Source organism: Microtus pennsylvanicus, chromosome 4, assembly GCF_037038515.1.
Source record: "Microtus pennsylvanicus isolate mMicPen1 chromosome 4, mMicPen1.hap1, whole genome shotgun sequence".
Lineage (NCBI taxonomy): Eukaryota > Metazoa > Chordata > Mammalia > Rodentia > Cricetidae > Microtus > Microtus pennsylvanicus.
Window position 1 is genome coordinate 130,064,995 of NC_134582.1, and position 22,770 is coordinate 130,087,764.

The 22,770-nt window shown below is 44.2% G+C and overlaps 1 protein-coding gene across 2 annotated transcripts in view; it reads right to left on the bottom strand.

The window, feature by feature from the left end:
• Nucleotides 1-839: 839 nt before the first annotated feature.
• Fam171a1 (family with sequence similarity 171 member A1) overlaps nt 840-22,770 on the bottom strand; it is a 119,909-nt gene continuing 97,978 nt past the window's right edge. Inside the window, exons 6-8 of one of the 2 annotated variants that reach the window (XM_075970499.1) lie at nt 7,945-8,061; nt 4,948-5,062; nt 840-3,763 (exon numbers count right to left, since the gene is read on the bottom strand). In XM_075970499.1, coding sequence (XP_075826614.1) covers nt 2,074-3,763; nt 4,948-5,062; nt 7,945-8,061 — 1,922 coding nt within the window. In that variant the 3' untranslated portion in view covers nt 840-2,073. The remainder of the gene's footprint in view (nt 3,764-4,947; nt 5,063-7,944; nt 8,062-22,770) is intronic. The other variant, XM_075970500.1, reaches the window with a different exon arrangement.

Here is a 22,770-nt window from a genome sequence, read left to right on the forward strand (position 1 = left end):
AGTGTTTACTACAGGAGCCCTACCTCCCTCACCTCACTGATTTCAGCCACCATCTCTTCTTCATTCAGCTGTGCAACTGTCAGGACCGTCTCAACTATTTCCTCCTTTTAAAGTAAAATGTTAAACGAAAAACTTCACCTGAGAATTCAGACATTAAAACTTAGTGCCATTAGCTTTATACTTATGTGAAATTTACAAATGAAGATTTGGTATGAAAGTTGTTCACAGCAAACACAGCCACCATAATTTATTTCTACCAAATTTTCTCATGTTCTGACATCATATCCACTAATAACTTTCTTTGAGATAGGGCTGGCCTTGAACTTGTTATGTATCTGAGAATGACCCTGAATGGCTGCCTCCCCCTCTCTCATACAGTGTGTTGGTATTAGAGGGGTGCGCTATCCCCGTCCTTGATTTTACATGGTACTGGTATGGAACCTAGGACTTCACATGGGTCAGGCCAGCACATTACCAACTAAGCCACATCCTCAGCCCTCCGTTAATAATTCTGATGAACAGATATCTGGGATATCTTTTGGCTATTTTAACAAAACCTTCCTGAAACTGTTGCAAGACAAATTGATCTTCAACAAAAAAAGGGGGTTCCTCACGAATGCAGATCTCGTTCATTAACTGAAACATTAGCGGGATATTATCATGTGTTCTTGAGTGGCAAAAGTAGCTTAAAAAAAAAAACCTAGCACTAATTCCTCGGTGTTTATGTACTCAACCCTCCCAAACCGAAGTCTTTCAAGGAATGAATAACAAAGTGCTATTGATAATTTCCCAACAGACAATGGCTCAGAATGAATCAGAATGAACACAGGTTTTTTTTTTCTGTCTTCCAAGTTTATTTTGAATTTTTATTTTGGGACAACCAAGCAGCTCTTGAAGGAGAACGCACAGAAGAGTCATTCTGGCACTTTTGGATAGTACATAAGAGTGTTCTTGAACAGTCACATTCAATCCCCTTGCTCAGCCCATACTCTCATCTTTGGTGAGCAAGATGGGCACACAGGATTCCAGAGTTAATACATAACCCTATATACAAACAGCCAGTGGAACCAAAATGGTGGCTAGTGGCCAAAGGGATGGACTAGGAAAGGGCATCTCTACAGTGTCCTCTAGTCTACCGTAGCTAACAGAACCCACATTACACGTGATAACTAGAGAGTATACTGTGTTGATGACGATGCTGAGCACGAACAGCACTTGGCAGCATGCAGTTCAAAGAAAGGGGTATCTATTTAGTAACCTTATAGAAAACCCAGGCAGTTCAATTAAAAGGGTTCAGAAAAATCATAAAACTGAGGGACTGTCTGTTGTCACTGTAAAAAAGGCACTTGGAGTTAATGGGACCAGAATTGAAGGACTCTTAGCTGATAAAAATTTCAGTACAATTTCATCAAAAGGCTTAGATGTTAAGAGACAACACACAGGAGTTCCTGAAGAGAGACACTGAAAATCAACCACAGAGAAGCAGAACAGATCAAAACAAGGAATAAAAACTTTATAACTGAATTGAATTGTATTTTAAAGGGAAAAAAAAGCACCCCTCCTCCCACGAAAAAAAGAGAGAGAAGCCTAAATAAAGTGAAGTGTAAGCAAAGGAACGACAATGGAGCAGCAATGCATAGCTTTCCTTAGCGATAATGCCGACCTCGGGAAACTACCCCGCTTCCCAGGAAGGGCTTCACAGTGGCATTATCGCGGTAGAATGGAGGGGTCAAAGAACGCAAAAAGAGTTTCCTCTGTTTCCAGAATTGGAGGGAGAACTGAGGTGATCCTTGGAGCATGGCAACCACGTGTGGTTTGTCAGCATCCCTTCTGGGACAAGTCAAGTCCACGGAATGACATACGGGTTTCCCAGCCACCTCCCTGGAGGGGCGGAATGCCAGTCATCCTTGATTCTGAGTCATACCCTTACTCTCTTTCCCCACCGGCACAGTCATGCCAATGCATCTCCTTCCACGGACTTCATTCCTCAGCTTCTCCACACACAGGTATGCACTTCCATAAGAATGGATATTTGGCAATTTTATATTCCACATTTAGGGACTCGTTGAAGGCTCATTTGATGTTAAACGCCATCAGGGGTCTCTCCTCTCGTTTTTGCCAGGGGCTTTTCTTATCTTCTCCTTGGTCATCGTCATCATCATCTTCTTCATCTTCATCATTGGCGGATCTGCTCTGGTTGGGACTGGCTAACGACTCCAGGGGAACGTCGGAAGTTCGTTTGGTCGTCTCCTCCTGTAGGCTGGGCAGCTGTCCCCCACTCCTCCGACCCGACCCTTCCAACAAGCATCGCAGAGCAGTGTCCTCAGGGGTGCAGACTGTGGTCCCACACTCGCTGCTGCTCTGGTCCATGTCGTCCAGATACACGAGCTGCGTGTAGGCAGTGCTGTCGTGCGCTCTGGGTTCTTTCTGCTGGTGCTCCTGTACAGGTGGGTGGCTCTGCTGGAGAGACAAAGGCTCTCCCCTTCCCTTCCGGGCAGATTTTGGTTCATTCATATCCACGCCAGAGTCCAAACTGGCATCGTTACTTCCATTCCTTCCAGCTCTTTGGAGATCAATGTACGAATGTCTAACATGGGCATTGGACCGTCCATCTAGGGAGACAAACCACGCCCGAGGGTGTGGAAGTGGCTTCCCACCTCCGAGTTCCATCAGCGCCTTTTCAGTCAGGAGCTGCACCTCACTGTTCATTTGAGCCAAAGCTGCATCGTTCAGGGATGCTGGGATGGACAGGGACTCTGACATCGATGCATTCTGAGAGCCCCATTCCCGTGTACCAGCATCCTGTAGGTGCTGCTGCGAGATGGCCTGGGAAGACAAGGGTTGGCCCTGCATCTGAGAGGAGGGGTGTGGGAAGATCCCCGCATGGGGATTGGACAGCTCAGCCTGCAGCCTTCCTATTTCCAGCTGCTGGTCAGTAGGGACCACCAGAGGCTGGCTCACATAGGAATGGTCCCCTGGAAGTTTCATATAGTGAGCTGGGATGACCAAGGCAGGTAACACTTTCCTGTAAACGCTGTCATTTACCTGGTCCACGGAACTACAGCAGATCAACTGGCCTGGCCTCGGGAAAGAAGTCGGTCTCTCCAGGTGATCGACAGATCGAGACATCATACATTCAGTAGGTCTGCGGTCCAGCAGTTGCTCTTTTTCAGGGGAAGAAGGTGCGGGGTACATATGTTCCTGAATGGTGAGTTTGCTTCCTGCCGATGCCAGGCCTTCTTGATCTTGCTTTTCAAATAAAGTCTGGGAAAGCATAGCATTATAACTACCCCTGTAGTCATTGTTGCCAGGGGGCTCGTAGCCTTCTCCTTCCATAGATTTTCTTGCCTTTAAGGGGAAAATCTCCACCGATTTATGGTAGTCTTTCCCCAGTGTCCCACTTGGTGTCAGATTATCAAAGGATGCTTGGCTTTTATCCTCTTCTTTGTGGGACAGAAGCTCCTCCCGGGAGCTAAATTCCTGTGAGGTACTATAGGAGAGCTTCAGCATGGGTGTGTGCAGGTCCCCCTCGCCATTGGGGGACATCATTTCTAAGTGCACCCCGCCCATCAGTTCCTTTGTCCCTGGGGCCTCTGGGCGGCTATGGCTGGAGACAGAGAGAGGCCCAGGATAGTCTGATGCTCGGTGAGAGAAGAGCAAGTTGATGTGAGACATGGATGTGGACTGATCCCTCTTGGAGCTCTCCATGGCGGGGGGAAGCTGCAGTTTTCTATGGTGCTGTCGGGGTTTCAAGCACTTCCTCCTGCAACCAAACAGGCGACACGAGCAAAAATGAGAGACTCGTGATGGCAAAGTTTCAGGGAAGATCCTAAGTCAATCTCCACAAGGAAAAGCAACAATTTCTAGGCACCTGAAACCCCCTGAGTCCACACCCACAAGTTATCTATTCACTGGGGAGCACCTAGGAGTCAGCAATACACATTCTCTCTAGGGTAACAGAAAAGGCAACAAAATAAGAATTATTGTGCTTTGACCTTGAGAGTTTCAACTCTTAGTGAGCTTTGAGGAATATTATGAATGAATCATGTAATAGCTGCCAAGCTCTTTTCTTTTTTGGTGTGTGTTTGTGTAGGGTTGCGTGTGTGTGTGTGTGTGTGTGTGTGTGTGTGTGTGTGTGTGTGCAGAGGCCGAGATCAACTTTGAGTATTGTTCCTCAAGCACTATCTACCTTATTATTTCAGACAGGCTCTCTCATTTAACCTGGATCTCATCAAGTAGGCTAGTTTGGCTAGTCGGTGAGCCTCAGGGACACACACTGTTTCTGTCTCCCCAGTGCTGGGCTTATGTAATGGGCCACCACACCAGGCTTTTTTATGTGGCTTCTGAAACTCCAATTTATGTTCTCCTGCTTACAGCAGATACTTTACTGAGCTATTTCCCAAGACCTTGTTAAACATCGTGTGTGTGTGTGTGTGTGCGTTGCATACGTGTAGGATGGAGAAGGATGCTGAGTGTTCTCTGTCACTCTCCACCTTATTCTAGAATCTCTCAAGGAATCCGGAGTGAGGCTGGCGGCCAACAAGCCTTCCTGTCTTAGTCCCCTATGGTACTAGGAATACAGACTGGCGAGAGTGTGGCTACATTCATCTTTCTACATGGGTGCTAGGGATCTGAACTCAGGCCCCCATGCTTGCACAGAGAGAGCCTTACTCACCGAGGCATCTCCCAACCCCTAAGATCTTATAACTCTCTTAGCATTGTCTAAACATATCCTAAATGTTTACATTATTACATAACCTGTGGGCTCTTTGCAACTTAGATTACATGTTTGAGTTCTAAGTGATCTTTCATGAGAAAACCTAGCACGGTTGGGGGAGGGGGGAGATGAGGAAAAAGAAGAAGGAAGGGGAAGAAAGACTTCCAAATACCAATTGCACAAGAAATTCTGCATTAAACAAATATATTGTCAAAATGGTAACACTTTACCTGCAATAATATAAAAGGAGACACAGCAAAACCAAAAGAATGAAAGCCATTCCTCCTAAAATGGCCAAAAGAAACACCGTGTGATACGTGGTAATGTCCTGTGTCACAACGGGACCTAGAAGGTCAGAAAATCTCATTTTAGAACTTTGAATTCCTTCAAATAAGAATAGGAATAATAAGTTGAGACTTATTTTTTAATTACTTTTTTTAATGCCTCCTGCCTGAGGGTCAGAGCAGTGACCAGGCAGAGGCACCCCTTGGACTATGCACTTGAGGCATGGCCCCTCCTGTCCGTGATGACCATCAGCACTCCAATGGCCTGCAGCCCCTGATGCTCTTATTTCCCACTTAGTGGAGAAGCGAGCCTCTCTCAGCAGCATGCTCAGCATTCTAAATACATGATCTTTTAATAAAGGAAAATGAATATAGGATAAACCATGGAGTAGATTCTCATATAAGAAATGAACCAACTATCTGGGGATTTTACAAGGTAAGAGAAAATGGCAATGATTTCATTCTCACTTTTCCTGGGTAATTATAAATACTGAACACTCTTTGCCTGGATAAATCACTTTAAATATAGAATATAAATTTACAGTGACATTAAAAAGTCATGTGTGACCAAGATGCTTTCCTATTTAAAACAGTCATCCACATCATCTTTTTTGTTTATTTATTTATTTTAACAAGGCTAAGCTTTCATGTCCATAGTCCTCTCTAGCACTTAAAGATAAGATTCCAAGAGACATACAAAACAAATTTTAATTTACATTGTAAAGAATCCCAAGAGGCATATGTAAGTTATGTTCTTGATGTTTAAGGGTGATCTAAATCTGTCTCATAATGTTAAGAGTAATATAAAGCTGGCTTACATGTTAAGTCACAATGGACTGGTAACAAAACCTCTGAATGACAATACTTAGGCACTTATTCTTGTCCTGTGTTCTGCAGTGCACAGAAGAAAGGATGCAGTGGCTTCATATTATTTATCATTAAGCACCCATTTGCTTTATTAAAAATTTCTTTTTGACATTCAATGGACAGATTTTTCAGAAATATTTTTAAGGAGACAAATTCTCATTTCCTCCCTTTCTCCCCTGTTTTCCCTCTGTCTCCTTTCCCAGGGTTTCACTATAAGCCCTGCCTGGCCTGGCTGGCCTTGAACTTTCAGCGCTTCTTCTGCCTCTGCCCTACTTGTGCGTGAATAACAGGAGCTTATGTCAGAACTCCTCGCTCAAATCTTCCCAGAGACAAATGAATCAAAGGAAGTTAAGCAGGTTTTGGAATCAGTGATATTTCCTGAGTCCAGAAAATGAAATCCTCCCTCAAATATGCACACCTAGTGGGGTGGGAAAGTGACCTTAATGATGCCACACTACCTTGACTATTCACAGGGCATTTTAATAGAGAGGCAATATTCAAAGACATCGGATTTGATCCTTCATATAGAAAAAAAGAGAAAAGAAGGGTGTGTGTGGTGGGGGGCAACTTTGGGCATATAAAACCATTCTCAAGGAACTAAACTTTGGTTTGTTAAGTACTCAGAATGTAATTATTTTAGCCTTTGCCAAAAGAAATCTTCATAAAACTCACAGCTAGACTTCAGTTCCCATTTAAGCAGAGAATTAAAGAAGGAAACCCTAGTTGTTGTTTTCTTTCTTGGGGCTCCGGGAGGCACAGCATCACTGCAATGTGTTTTAATAAAAGCGATGGCAGTGAGGTTACCCACGTGTGCATCCCCATGCTCACACCAGAGGCTGGGTTGGGGTTGCTTTTCACAGTCCAAGCTGCTGCTTTCCCTGCATAGAAATGCCTGGGGATTTGTGTTGAGCAGCCCTTGCTTTCCTCTTTATAACAGCATATATTAATATTAATCTGCTGCATGGTGGGAAAATTGACAGCCATGGTTGTTTGAAATCTATCTTTTAAAAAAGGTTCACTTTAATACCTGGACTTTGTGGCTGTTACTCTGGTACCCAACGCATTTCTTTTCCTTAGTTTACTTTTTGAGTCTTCACATTAGGGAAACCGGGTGTTTCTGTGCCAGGCTCCGGCTGGCTATGCTGTGAGAACAGTTACCTCTGAGGAAAGCTCTCAAGAGTGTATATTTTTTCCGATGGGAACGTGGTGTCTGTGTGAAAGGTTTTCCAACACCTGCCTCTACACTGTTATTTTCTTGGTTCAATATTAGTCCATTGCTAACATGTTTTGAGTTTTCATTTGGGAATGCATTGAAGGTGATTTTGTAAGAGGCACCGTTTAATCATAGCTTGTCTTTAACCTACCTCAATCCTGTCTAGAACTGCATGTGTTAGAAACAACACAAAACAAGAACCAAGGTGTACTCTGAGCGGAAACATTGCTGAGGAAAGTGGAGTTTCAACCCAGGTGGTATGGCTTTTAAAGGCAGCTATGGGAGCTATCCCTAGAAAGAATTCCTATGAGAAGCACATTATTCTGAAAGACCACTGGGATTATGCTAAGTATATATACATATATGTATACATATACATACGCACATGTATATGTCATGTCCTAAATAGGAATCAATCTACATATCCTGAGGAGATCATTCTTTTGAACACTGGGCAGATGGCTTATATTTAAGGTGTTCAGAAATGCTAACCCAAGCATTTGCCTCAAGAAGTCCCCAGGAGCGGCTTCTTGCTGAGTGTTTGGCCTCTAGCTACGCACACACCAGGCTACAGCTGTTTCAGGCATTAGGAGGTCACACCCTGTACATTTGCATTTAAGAATCCCCTATGGCAGCTGTTCCAGCCAAATGGGACTGGAGATGGGACCATTTCCATGCATTGTGCCTGACCTCCATGGGAAAGTTCCATACACTACTCCCACCCCCCACAGAATAGCCTTTCTCTATCATTTGATGTTTTAAAATATGATATGAACTGCCCGTTGAAGTTATTTTTAAATGAATACTGATCCTGGACCCCCAAAGAAACCCACTGATCACTGCCACTGTTGACTTTGTATTACCTGGGATAGGAGGAGACATGGCTGCCACCCAGTACCCCAACTGGGGAGCAATGTATGTCCACGTAAGCTGGCTGCCTTCCTGGTGCACAAGGCCGAGACCACTCTTTAGCCACGTTCCTGTGTGATCCAGAAAAGAAATTCAGCAGGGCACTTGGGAAACTCCTATTGCAGGCATAAATGTTTATAAAAGTCACTTGAAATGCCACATTAACAACTAACTCGCTGGATAGCCAAGATCAGTGGTTCTCAAACCTGTAGGTCATGATGCCCACAGGAGTTGCATATCAGCTATCCTGCATATCAGATATTGACAGTACAATTCATAACAGTAGAAAAAATATAATTATGAAGTAGGAACAAAATAATTTTATGGTTGGGGGGTCACAGCAACACGAGGAACTGTATAAAAGGGTCACAGCATTAGGAAGGTTGAGGATGACTGGCCTAGATAGTCACATTGTCATCTGAAGATTGTACACAAGTCTCTGTAGAAAGTCTTTGCAACTCTCCTTCAGAGAAAGGTGAACAGTTTTGGGTTTTCTTTGTCTTATCAACTAAATGAGTTTCAGCCGCTTTATCAACCCTTACTCTTTCCAAACACAGAAAATCTGGGCAGAAGCCTCTGCAGTTCAGAAATATCACAGAGCAATGACACCATGTGCTAGGGGCTGGTAGAGGTGGGAAAGGAGGACCCAGAGCTGTTCATCGTATTTACATTCAAGCAAATAAACACAGTTCTTATCCCCAGTTAAGGCTATGTTTCAATTATTTAGCAAAGATTTATTTTCTCTCTTATCTATGCTAGGTAATAACTCCACCACTGAATCACAACCCCAGCCCTAAATTTAAAAACATTGATTCATCAATGCCACCTTTGCATACTCTGAGTAAGTCTGGTACAGGCAACACTTTAAAAAGGAAAATCAGCTATGTACTAGTTTCCTACAGTATATAGCGTCCATTCATTGTCTGTAATTCTCACAACAACTCCATACCATATGATTTCATTTCCTTTTATGGAGATGCAGAGATTGAGGACTGGTGAATTTCACAAGGCCTGGGTGCTAGGAGCATAGCCTGAAGGGATCTGGGTCTGGCTGACTCCAAGGCTGGGGCTGTTTCTTCTGCTGTATCCTGCAACATTCTCATAGGCCTTCCTAGAGAATGATGACATTGCTCCTCCCGAAAGCTTGAAGGCAGGTGAAGGCTACTGATAGCGATAAACTCCTTCTAGGCCTCTGGGCTGTTTCCTAGCCCAAATGGCAACAGTGCTCACCAGCTGCAGGAACCTTAGATTGAGGCCTTTGATGGCCACTGTAGGCAGAAGGTAAGAGTAAGGCAGCCGCCATCTCAGTCCTCCCAAGGCTTGCACACCTCTCCTGAACCAACATGGTGCCATGGGCTGTACACACAGGGATCCTTCTGAGCCCTCCTCACTCCTACAATCATGGACCACCCGAAACCACCACACGTTCGATCCCAGAGTACTATAGGCCTTATTGAATCAAGTGTGCCAAATATTTTACCCTATGCCCTCCAATTCCAGGTTCACATATTACTAAGGCAAAAGTAGATTTTCCATGCTAAAGGAAGAAACAAAACAAAACAAAGCAATACTTGGGCTGCTTCTAGGCACTATTAGTTGCTATGGCAACACTCAAATGGAGAGGGTGGAAAGGTGCCTGGTGATGCTTCCCACCTCATACCCCCACTCTTCGGCACAGCAGCAACACAAGGCAGGAAGGCAGGGTTAGTCAGGCATAGGAAGAGTTCTGCATTTGCGACCTTCAAATGCAACAGGATAAATCATGGCTGTAGGTGATTCTGGTTCAAGTTAGAGCACAATATAAGCTGATATTCTAAAACTAGTGTGAGACCATAGATGCTCAGTTTAGACTCATTGCCTGGACCATGAATCAGGCCAGCTCAGAGATCACCTAGCATCAGAGAGAACCAGTAGTCCTGCATGGCTTCTAGGGAAATAGAAACAGAAGATGCTGAATATAGTCACGAGAAGGGTTTCTCTGCTAGGCAAGCAAGTTTCCCCAGAAGAAGAAAATGGAAATTTTCAGCTGCTTCCATCACCCCCTCGTCCTCTTCTTCTGCCATGACTCCCACGCAAGTGCTTCCTCACCAGCATGGCACGCAGCATCTTGGGATGAACCAGGATGCAGCCGCGCATTCTTTGGTTTGCATTTTCCCCAGATCAGATGTTTGAGTCATTGCTGTTCAAATGGGGTAGGTACTAAATGGGATCCAGCAGGCTAGAGCTGGAAGCTGAGTCCTGAAGCCTCTTCATTCATAAACAAACCACCGATTCTGCCTGAGTTGCCTCTTACAATACAAGAAAATCAATTGAAACAGACTCGAAGAATCCCTCCGAGTTACACTTGAGGCAAGCCAAGTGGTTGGAGGTATTACCAACACCCCACACCCATATCTACTGCCCCGCTCACTGGTCCCTGCTCCAGCTTGGAAGATTCAGCCTGATGGTGATAGTGCCAGCGGCACACAGAAAGGCCATCTGCTAAAGATATAACTAAGTACTCTGGAAGAACGTCAAGAGAATAGTGTCGCCTGGAGAGAGAAGACGACACCCACGGAAGGAACAGCATGCAGAAGCATGAGACAGTGGACCAAGTGAAGAACAGACAGGTTCAAGATGGACAGGAGGTGTCAGGTTGTCCAAGGCTTGGAAGAAACTTTGCATTTGCCCGCACAGACCTTGAAATAAATACCGTTAACAATGGGAAGGTATGAGAACCTGTAAACAAAGGCCAATTATGCTCCCGTGCCCTCTGTTTAGTCCCTGCCCCCCTAGTCCTCATGACTGACTGCTATTTTAGTTCTAACTCATAGAGTTTCCCTCTATTCTAAAAGATGCAAATCTGAGTTTGAGGAGAACTCACACATCTGCATATTCTACATCTCTTCATTCCTAGGAAAAGCTTTTACTGTATTATAATTTTCCCAAGGCACATGCTGTAAGCATGCTGTTTTAAGTCTGATCTCCAATAGATTACAAGCTCTGAGAATGCGGATCTGTGTGTTTTCTATCTTCTGTCTTCTGCCATGTGCCTTCAAATATCTATAAAGCAGGATCTCCACACTGAGTGGAACCTAGAGACACAATCCAAAAAATAGCATCTGTCACCTTCTGAGGAAGGCTGGGTGTGGTCGACAGGAAAGCTATCTTAGCAGGAGTGTGACTAGAGTGGCGGGGACACAGCCAGCCAGGAAGAGTCATTAAAGTGGGCATGCTTTCTATCAAATGCACACACAGACAGCGACAAAAGTGTGATGCTGCTGTGCGATTCGATTGTGCTGTTACTAGCAAGAGCATTTTCCGAGTTTTTGTTTTTTTGTGTGAGGGAAGGCTACAGGAAACACGAGGACTAATGAACTGTGTGCTGGGAACACACGCTTCTCGTCACCGAGACCCTGCTGCTGCGGTAGGATGATGAGGATTTCCCACTTGGGCAGCAGCAGCAGGAGGGTTTCCCACTTGCACACTGGTGCACAGAAATGATCATTGTGCCTAAGGTGGGGAACAAGACTTGGATTCTTTACAGGTGAAACCGATGGCAGAGCGGACAAAGCTCGTCGAAGGGTCCTGTGCCGAGTGATGTTCTGAGGTAGCTGGGTGCTTTGAGCAGGTGCTCGAAACGGTGCTTCCATGTGTGCGCATGCGGACACCAATCCTGCACAGACAGCACAAGGCAAGTGCCAGGTTTTCCTACTTTATGAATGGAAGAAAGATCCAGCTGCCACTTGGCGAGGCCACCTTCTAGATGGCTCTGGGTGCTGCTGAACACCCTCTGTGAAAGAGCTGTCCTGATGAAGATTCTCACCTTTGGGATCCAACCACCGAGCAGCCCCCAGTGTACAGCAGTGCCTGGCCTCTCTGGGCCCACTTCTTCTGGTCTGCTTTTCTATCTTCCCCTAGCCTGCTCCTTCTCAACCTCTTCCATGGCTTCCCTTTAAGGCTTATAACTGCTCCTTCTGTGTCCTCTCCATATGCAGGCAGTTGAGCCTACTGCTGGGAGACACAGAGATCAAGGCCGTCACTTGTTGATGGCAGATAGGCAGGGTCTACACTTTCTAGTGTGTTGCCAGCCCCAGGCAGGGTGGCCTTAATATGCAGAAGCCACACAGATGCAGCTGCATCAACCTGGTTGCTGAGCAGGTATCTCAGGAGTCGGCAGGTGACATGTGCCTCTGCTTTGACATGAACCTGTGGTTGGCACTGTTTGTGTGTGAAGGTCATGTGATCCCTCTGTCAGCATTGAGGAAAGAGATGCTGCAAGACTGGCTAATCAATTTCTAGCTAATCCATTTGCAAATGGTTTTAAAGTCATTGGAACCATTTCTAATGGAATCTTGAGCAAAAATGAATACAGAAAACTGGCAAAGGTAGGCTGTTCATAGGAATGGAAGCTAAGTCTCCTTCCCATGAGGCTATTCTTCTGTACCTGCCAACATCTGAGAAGAAGGTTTGGCACAAATACCAAAGAGTACATGTAATTTTGATTCAGACACATTTTTTTTTCCTTGACAACTTGAGGTCATGGTCATGATCAATGGCAGTCCTAGGTTCAGTTCCCCTAGGAACACAGAATTGAGGGTTCTGGAGATGACTGATTGCTCTTATGATAAATAGCTCTACTGCCCACATGCTCACTGTGCCTTTCTTCTTCTTTCAATAAGGTGGTTTATTTATTTATTACGTATACTGTGTTCTGTCTGCATGGGTGCCTGCAGGCCAGAAGAGGGCACCAGATCTCACTATAGATGGTTGTGAGCCACCATGTGGTTGCTGGGAATTGACTCAGGACCTCTGGAAGAACAGCCAGTGCTATTAACCTCTGAGCCATCTCTCCAGCCCCACTGTGCCTTTCTTATCTGCCATGTTCTTGCTATCAAGTTCTGCTCCTTTACTATTGCCATGCCCAATTTGTCATGTTCAGCACTCTGTTACCATCCCTTTAGCAAAATGTTGTCTAGAATAATGTGTCCAGGCACTGTAAGGACAGGAGGTCAACCCAATTTCAAACAGTGGCACTCTGATTCCAAGTTTGGTATTTTTTTGTCTGATTTATCTTTAAGAGTTAAACTACACACCATTGAAAGATTAATAAATATTTTCAAGAGTGGGTGATGTGTTGAAAGAGTGCCTTCAACTTCTGGAAGTGACTTTGTTATGTGCTTAGCTGGCAAGGTTCACCGTGTGTGAAGAGCTGTGGGTTCTTCACATGGTAGCAGCATTTAACTGTAATTATTGTTACATATAGTAACGATTAAATAGGACACCTCATGCTTATCTGTAAGATGGGGTGGGGTCTCTAGCAATCACTATACTATAGTCACATGCTTTTATTATTTTATGGTAGTTTCTGAGGAAGAGATTAACTTTTTAAAAGTTTTTAGTTTTGTATGTTGATACATGTGTTTGAACATGTGTGTACCATGGTGCACGTATAAACGCAGATAAATGTTTGGGAGTCTTCAACCTTGTTGAAACTTGGTCTCATTTCTGCTGCTTCCTACACCAAGCTCGCTGGCCTGGGGAGCTTATGGCAGATTCTACTAGCTCCACCTCCATCTTGTCCTAGAAATTCCTGGATCACAGATGTGTGCCCCCATATCTAGCTTTTTATGTGGATTCTGGAGACTGAGCCCAGGTCATCAGATTTGCAGGGCAAGTGTTTTAACCTAGCTCAGTTGGATCCCGGGTCTCTGAGACTTTTAAAGCTAAATTAAAATATTTATTTTATTTAATTACTTAGTTTACTTTTGTGCTGGAGATCTGGCCAAGGGTCTTACACATGGCCAAGCTGGTCAGGGGTTTGGATTACAGGCAAGTGCCACTGTATGTGGCTAACCTTAAAAATGAACTGAACCTAATCAGCTGTTTGTCTTTCCCTTTAAGGGCTTGACGATTTAAGAAATAAGTTTTGCGAGAGGAGCCATAGTGGTAAACATCAAAGATTTTGAAAGGCTAAAGAGCTTATAGACCTAGCCAGAAGCACCAGATACATGGTCATGCTGATCCAACATAGTGAGAACCCTCCATTTACAACAGGTCCATAGAGATTTCAAGAATGCAGACCACTAATGTATGAAATTAATTAGCCCTACCTGAGAGAAATTTTGTTTATTATCCGCTATGTTCAGTTCCCACCCAGCAATTGGCAAATCATGCCATGACAGTCACAATGGAGCAAGTGGGGTTAATAGATAGGATCATGGTCCTCAGTGTTAGTAGACAGGACCGTAGTCCTCGGTTAGTAGATAGGATCATGGACCTCAGTGTTAGAAAAATGTCTTGGAATAAAAGATGGCACAACAGGGAACCTGCATGTGTGGTAGAGCATTTATCTCCACAGCTTGCTGAAGAATCTGCACAGACTGAGGTGTGCGTGTGTGTGTCCATGTGGGCCTATGTGTGTTGTACTGCGGTTCAGTACATCTGGAGGAAAGCCAAGGGGGCTGTTCCAACAAGTTCCTGGACAATGTCAGGCGACTCACCTGTCAACTGCATTTCCAGTTGCAAAGTCTTCAGATATGAAGACATTTTAGGGCTGGAGGACTTCCTAAAATAACCCTGATGCTATTTCCTACAATGTGGCCCACTGCTGAAAGCGCCTTTGTAAGTATTCTCTATGATCTGTTCAGGAAGTAATTCAGCCTATGGCAGACCATACCAGGGGTTGACAGGGTCAAATGAGCGGGACAGCATGTTGTATGACGGAAAGTGGTACTCAGCCACACGGCTGCTGTGTGTGAGGCTGAACTGGTTCAAATCAAGACCCTGGGGTGCACCATGGCATCCCAGCCTGTTCTGCCCCTAAAAAGTTCCAGAGAAGGCTTCTAGATGTCTTTAGGATATCACATATCCTCTCCACAGGCTCTGACTAGCTTCACCACTCCGCTGACAACACTGTTTAACTGTCTTGTGGTCCCGACTTCATTCAAGCACATGGCTCTACTGCCTCATTTAAGAATAAAAACCTTGCCAGAGGAACAGTTCCTGAGTCAGTTTGCTTCACTGCTTTATTTCCGAGCCTGCAGCCAAGAGAGAGGGCCGGCATGAAGATGATGCCCAATAAAATGCATGCCACGGGGCTGGAGAGATGGTAAGAGCACTGGCTGCTTTTCCAGAGGACCCAGGTTTGATCCCAAGCACCCACATGGCCCTCACTGCCATCTGGAACTCCAGTAACAAGGTATCTGACACCTTCTTTTGGCCTCCATGGGCGCTGTGGTGGACAGACATACTTGTAGGCCAAACACCCACATAAACAGGGGGAAAGCTAGACAAATGAATTGTGCAATTAAATTTTCATCACATTTATTTATTGAAAAAAATTATTTTTATTTATATGCATATTATGTGTCTGTGTGAGTGGATAAAAGGCATGTGAGGGGATCCATGGAGGCCAGAAGGAGTTCTATTTCCTGAACATGGGTTCACAGTGCCTTGTGAGTCACCTGAATTGGTACTGGGAGCCAAACTCAGGTCATCCAGAAGAGCAGCAAGTGCTCTTAGCTTCTCAGTCATCTCTCTACTTTTATTTGTATTTTGCATGTGCACGAACACCATGGCACTCTATGGAGGTCACAGGACAACTTGCTGGAGTCAGTTCTTTCTCACCATGTGGCCTGGGGATTAAACTCCAGCTGGCAAGTTGGTGGCAAGTGCTGTTCCCCACTGAGCCAACTTCCTGGTACTTGTTCAATTTGTGAAAAAGTAATCCAAGCTTAGAAGTCCAAGGCAAGTCTGTGTTTGCTTTTTAAATATTGGCAGAGAATTAAAAGATAACAAATAGAGATTCCCGAAGTATCAGACGGGCTGAACAAAGTAGGAGGACAAGTGGCTTTTGCTTTGTACCCCAGGTAACTGCACACTCAGTGGAGGGCTCTCCCATGCACAGAGATCCTTATCTCAGGAAAGGAGGATTTGTAGTCTGCACCCTCTCTTCTCCACATCCAGGCCTGGACACCGTGTGCCCTAGGCACTCCCTGGGCTAGGTTCCAGCTGTTGTCTGATAGGAAAGATGGGATTCCCTACCTCAGGCTTGGTCTGAAAACAATGAAAGACACTGGCTTATAGAAATATTTGTCTTATTAATGGATATACCCGGTGAAGTGACTACATTAAACTTTGGTTAGGTCTAATTTTTTTAGTTGTGGTCTTTCTTTTTTTCCCCCTTTAACTGTGATTAACTTCAAACTGCATTTCTGAAATGTGTGGGCTGTTGTGATGATCATATTTGTGTGGTATATGGTGGCACTAGCAGGGGAACTTCTGCCAGACTTGCAATGTGACACAGTCTGAATGTGCTGAGCTTGTTCTGTGTGCTTGTGTGCCTATGAATATGCACATACAGACGATTTTAGAGGGGGTGACCCAAGAGGGAGGCTGGAAGAACCACAGTCACCCATTCATGGTGGACTGCTAGGTTCTTTATGACTCCTGTGAAGAGAAGATGGTGGCACAGGTTGCCATGAAGCCGGTGATGCTCAACTGACTGGAAGGAACAGAGATGAGGAGTCAGCACACATTAGATATATCCTGCACGAGGGACCACCTATCCTGAACTCAGGAGTCGTTTGGAAGTTCAACTTCAGACAGTGAATATGGAACACCCAGTAGAACATGAGCACTGACATGGGGCTAGGTGGTTGGAGTGTCCCAGAGACTCATCTTGAGAGGAGACTGGAGTGCAGCAGTAACAGAATGATAGGCTCCAGCGACTGCCCCTCTTTCTCACATACTGCACCAAAAATTATCAACCTGTATATGGGCTAATAGTAATGATAAGGACATTGAGGGTGCTTGGGCGAAGGAGTGAGAAAGGAAGAGGGAGAGGATGAGAGAGAGGAGGGAAAGAGAAGAAGGAGGCAAATGAGGGAAAAAAGGAGGAAGGGGAAAGAAGGGAGAAGAGAAGGAGGAAGGTAGGAAAAAGAGATGGGTAAACGAGAGATGAGGGATAAGAGGGAGAGAAGATGGCAGAGAAGATGAGGATGAGGGGGAGGAGGAGAGAGGGAGAAGGGCAGCTAGGAAGGATTTCCCTAGGTTCCTGACCCTGCTGTAGCTTATCTCTAATCACATTTCTATGGCATAGGGACTCTGGCTACCGTACTCCTTCACAGATGTGAAATCAGAGGCCCACTAAGGCTAAGTAACTGGTTCTAGCTCAGACACCCCATGAGGAGGGGATGTTCAAGTTCAATTTGTTGTGATTGCTGGTCTGTGGCTCCCTGTTTTCTCTGTAATGCTAGAAACTGTAGATGACGTGTATAAACCCATCAAAGAGACCTTCACTTGGTATTTCTCTCTCAAGTGAAAGGAAGTGGGTGTAAATGTATGCTAAAAATCCTTGGGGGTTTGAACCATGCAGTGGCGGTACATGCCTTTAATCCCAGCAATAGGGAGGCAGAGACAAGTGGATCTCTGTGAGTTCAAGGCCAGCCTGGTCTACAGAGCAAGTTCCAGGACAGACTCCAAAGCTACAGAAAAATCCTGTCTCAAACAAACAAACAAACAAACCAAAAAACAAAAAAAGTATATCTATGTGTACACACACACACACACACACACACACACACACACACACACACAGACACACACACACACATCTGGGAGCTTGAGATGGCTCAGTAATTCATAGTACTGGCTGTTCTTGCAGAAGACCCAGGTTTAGCTTCCAGTCTCCATACTGGGTTTCTTAACTGTAACTCCAGTTGCAAGGGTCTGACACTCTCCTCTGTCCTTCACCAACATCTGCACATAAATGGTGCACACACACACACACACACACACACACACACACACACACACAAACAGAGATAAAGATCTGGTCGGCTGGGTGTGTAGCTTAGTTGGTAGAGTGCTTGCTTGCTTGGCATTCATAAAACCCTGATTCAGTCCTCAGCATAGTTTGGATGTGGTACTGTACACCTGAAATCTCAGCACTCAGGAGGTGGAGGCTGCACAATCAGAAGTTCAAGGCCATCTTCGGCTACACAACAAGTTTAATGCCAGTCTGGGATACATGAGACTGTTTCAAGCAACAACAACAACAATTCTAAAATAACTTAGGGCATATTAATGTCCTAGTTATTTTTCACTTAGGCTCGTAGAACAAACATCAAATTTCTGCTGAAAACCCAGGCCAAAAAGCAGACTCTGAAAGGCCTAGACGCTTTCAGGCAGTGGAAACGTCAGTTGAAGGACATGCAGTTGCCACACATCCCCCAGCAGCTCCATCAGCGGTAGCTAATGGGTAACTGTCACAGAATACAGGGATCCTCTGAGAAGGACTGATTTGTAAACTCTCAAACCACAAAAGCAGGCAATACTCATTTGTCAGGTTTGCCCAAAATGGTTTTGGTTAAATCCAAGCATGGTAAATTCTAGTTCTATGCAAAGTGATACTTTAAGAAAACCAACCCCCTAAGAATTGAGTTTTCAAACAAAAATGCCCCAAACCACAGCTACCCAAGAACTAATTTTCTGAAAATCATCTTTCCAAGGAGACCACCAACACAAAAGCCTTAAGAGTGCTTGGCAATGCATGACAATTACAAGGCTGTTTTTTGAGTTCCTAGGCAACGCTGCAAAACAATTGTCTGTCTTCTTAGATCACTGCACAGGGCAGCACAAATATTACTAACTCCAACTCTCATCCTTAGGGGTGGAGTTTTGCAACGGGATGCTAATAGATCTATAGCAATGAACCCCCAGCCCCATCTTAGTCTCAAAAAACAAAGCAGATTGTCTGTCTGTGCCCTGCCCCAGGATCTTTGTGCAGACAAGGTTTTTACTGGGCTCTCGGCATTAACCCCAATGCTACGCCAGTTCTACCAGCTCTCTTTGCAGATGAATTATCCACTTCCCACCTAGAAATCTCATCAAAACCCAATTCCCTCTCAGGCTGTTTTTCATATCTGGGAAAACAGAGGCCTTTCTCTAGCATGCACAAGTCCCTAGGTTCAGTTTCCCGGCACTCCAAAAATCAGGTGCTCTTGGAGGCAGAGGCAGGAAGGTCACAAGTTCAAGGTCACCCTTGCTACATGATGAGAACATCTCTTTGTTCCTCCACTGTAGGCTTCCCTGAGAAATGGCCTATTTGTCTTTCTTAGGAATATACTGATATCACTCTCAGGTAAGCCAACTCCTTCCTTTGTGCAATACCCCTAATTGTCACATCTGTTCTTCCAGAAAAAAAGGGTAGAGTATACAGTTCTAAAATTAACGTCACATAAAATTATGTATTTAAACTGTTAGAAAAGTAGACATCTCCATTTCCAACTTTTATAGCACAGTGTATCCCTATAAGTCAGTCAAACCACAACAAACTGAGATCCTCCATCTAGACATATGGTTTAATATTTACATGATTTTAAATACGTGCATCTATTTCTCCACGTCAGAATTCTGGGTCAGCCTTGAAAAAAAAACACAATTAACCCAGTCCTTGGCAGTCTCTAACTTACTCTCGGTGACCTAGATAACCCTTTGATCAAACTTGAGGTCAGAGAGGCATATAAAATGATCTTGACTTCATTTTTTAAAGAACAGTTTTAGGTTCGCATCAAATTTGAGAGAATGGTGCAGACATTTCTCAATCCCTTCTACCCCCACCCCTACACTTGATCCTCCGAACAACACCCCTACAATATCGTGCTACATCAATGGACCTACACTGACAAATAAATGAAATGGATTTGCATTTTAAATAAGCTTCACCTCCAGGGGGCAAGCCAGCCAGGACTTACCTGAAAGACTGCTAGCCCCAGCATATACCAGCAGCAGCCAGGCCCCAGGGGAGGCAGGCCTACTCCACAGGGCAATTATGGCCGTATTCCTAAGTACCTGCTATGGATGCACCATATGAGATGAGAGGCCGGTTCAGTAGCCACCATCTCTATAGTAACCCACACATACCCTGCCTGCTGTGTTTGGGAAGGCAGTTAAAACTGGATTCTGCAGCATAGCTTCACTCTCAGCCTATGCTTTTCTGTCTGTCATCTCACCAGAGTAAGAGGGTTCAAATAAATGAAGTGACCCTTAAACAGCAGAAATCCAAATCCCAAATCTAAAACATTATTGATGTTTTGATTACTCAGTATCAGTCACTTTCAATTCAAACCACTGACCTGGTTTGCTTATTCATACATGACCATTCCCTAGGGCAACAAGTCAAACAAGCCCCTACTCCAGAAAGCCATCTGCTGCCCTAGTTATACACCAAGGAAAGAATAAATGTCCATAAAGGGAGTGGACATAATTAGCCCTCACTGTCCGGAAAGCCCCAGCTAACACACATTTGCCATGACCAACTTTCTTCCCCGGGGTGGGAAGGAAAACTGCTTACATCAAAGGCCAAACTGGCTCCTGCACATAGATCACAAAGTGTGGACACTGCTCGCTTTACCAACCAGTTACCACCTCCGTGGACCATAGGGCACAGCCTATGAGAGGATCCGAAGTTAGAGAATCCTGCTAATGCCTCAAAAGATAGGACAAATTTCTACCAAGCGAGAGTCTCCTTCTCTGAGTAAGGCTAGTGGCATTCCAACACAACACACAGACAGTGTACGTGTACATGTTTCAATGTAGAACATGCATGTTGTGCTTCTTCAAACAAGTCCTTCGAGAGTATAGGTGGTGATATATACAACATATATAGTGTTGTAATGTGGTCAATAAGAACCAACCCATGTGTCCTGATAAAGTGTTAATCAGGTCATACTCTGATGAACAGAGGTTGACATATAAAGATGCTGATCTTTATACTGGGGATTTCTTTGCTTGCTTCAAAAACAGAAAAAAAGAGTAAAGACAAAAAGAAAAGGCAAGTGAGGTGTTGGAGAGATGGCTTAGTAGTTAAGAGCACTGGCTGCCTTTCCAGAGGACCCACATTTGGTTCCTCACACACACATGGGTAGGGGACAGACGCTGTCTTCTCGTCTCCACAGGCACCCCCACCATCTTACTTGCACCCCCACATCATTTAAAAATAATAAAATGGATCTTTAAAAATTCTTTTAAAAAGTTAACTATGACTAAATGGCCACATTAAATATTGACCCCTCTAATGGTGGGATCAAGAGAACTTCTCTACGTCTCTCCTAAGAGCACTTGTGCAGTTCAATTCAAGACAAGGTCTGCATCAGAGCTAAACATGAATTCACTAGATCAGTATTAAAAATGTGCCTTTATCTTTCACACAGAAGCCACACTGAGAGAGCGGTGAAAGCCCTGGGAGTCCCAGTCCTACACTGAATGCCTTCCATGCTGAATGCCAGCTGTCACTCCTGGAACTGTTGGAGTCTGCAAAGGTGACAGCAAAAAAGAAGGTGGCAGCGGAGCCAGCACCCCAGTTACCTTCTGCAGAAAGAAACCACTCCTGCATTGTAGTAGTAAATTCAGAGTTTCCTCGGCTAAGGTGTTTGGATCAGGAGTCACAAGAGTGTTCAGTAAAAAACTTAGTAAAGCTTTTGGATTGTGGGGACGTGAGCTGGTGTTGCAGTGACAATACTCGCTGGGTGTCACAGGATGAAAACACTCATAGACAACTCACCAACAAATGGACATGGCCTTATTCCAATAAAACTTTATTTAGGGGTGTGTGTGTATGTGTCTATGCATTTTATGTGATTTTCATGTGTTCTGAGATCTTTCTTTAATTTTTACTTGTCTCCATTTTAAATGAGTATAATTGACAGATAAAAGCTGTATATACTTAAGGTGCATGACTTGATGTTTGATGTGTGTATCAAAATACACGATACGCCATTACCTCACAGATACCATTTTCTTGATGACAATGCAACATGGACTCTGAACAAAATTTAAGAACATAGCATTGTCAACCGTATTGACATTCCTGTAGAGTCTACTTCTGAACTTTCTTAGTGTACATGAGGGAGCTTTGTGCTCATTGGCCTCATCTTCCCATTTTCCCCTTCCCTCCACTTTCTGATTCTTTCTTCAATCTTTTAAAAATATAAAAATCATGCTTAGCTTCTAGGCTCTAGCCAAATGATCCTGGTTCAAGTGAAGTCTTCTTAATGGATTCATAACTTGCTTTTTCTGTGTATTTAACAATTTGGAATTGGCAATTATTTTGATTTACCTCCAAAGTAATTAATTTAAAGAATTAAATGATTTCAAGTGATCATTATAATAAATATATGGGATGGGCTTGAAATAGATGCTGCATTTTCTTCCCATTGCACTGTTGAGACAGGATCTGGAACTTTTATATTTAACTGAAACATTTTAATAAGAAAATAACATTAATAATTAAATATGAGAGCGAAACAGCTTATGAAATATGTAGGCTTAATCGAACTGAGGAAGTTGAAGAACATATGGTTTCTATGAGTTGTCTGTCCAATTTTAAAGTTTTCTAAAACACATTTTAATTAATTTTATTATTTTTGAGTGATGATACAGTGTTGGCTCTGCTATGTGTATGGGCAGTCAGTCTGTAATTAAGAGGAGCTGGGCTGTCAGGTCTTCTGAGGTAGAGGATAATTTTAAAGGCCATTTACTGGAAACATACAGTGAGGAGGCCCAGTGTAAAAAGGATTAACATCATGAGGATTACCTCAGGTTGCAGAGACTTTACCACAATGTGCCTTGGTTTTTTACTGATTTCTATATTGTATGCATTTTCTGTGGCTGCTGTAACAAGTTTCCAGATTAAATCTCTTATCTCTGAAGGTCAGAAACCAAAAGCAGCTCCTCTGGGCTGAGACCAAGGTGTGCAGGGTGAGTTGGAAGGGAAGCTTCCTGGTCTGGTCTTTTTT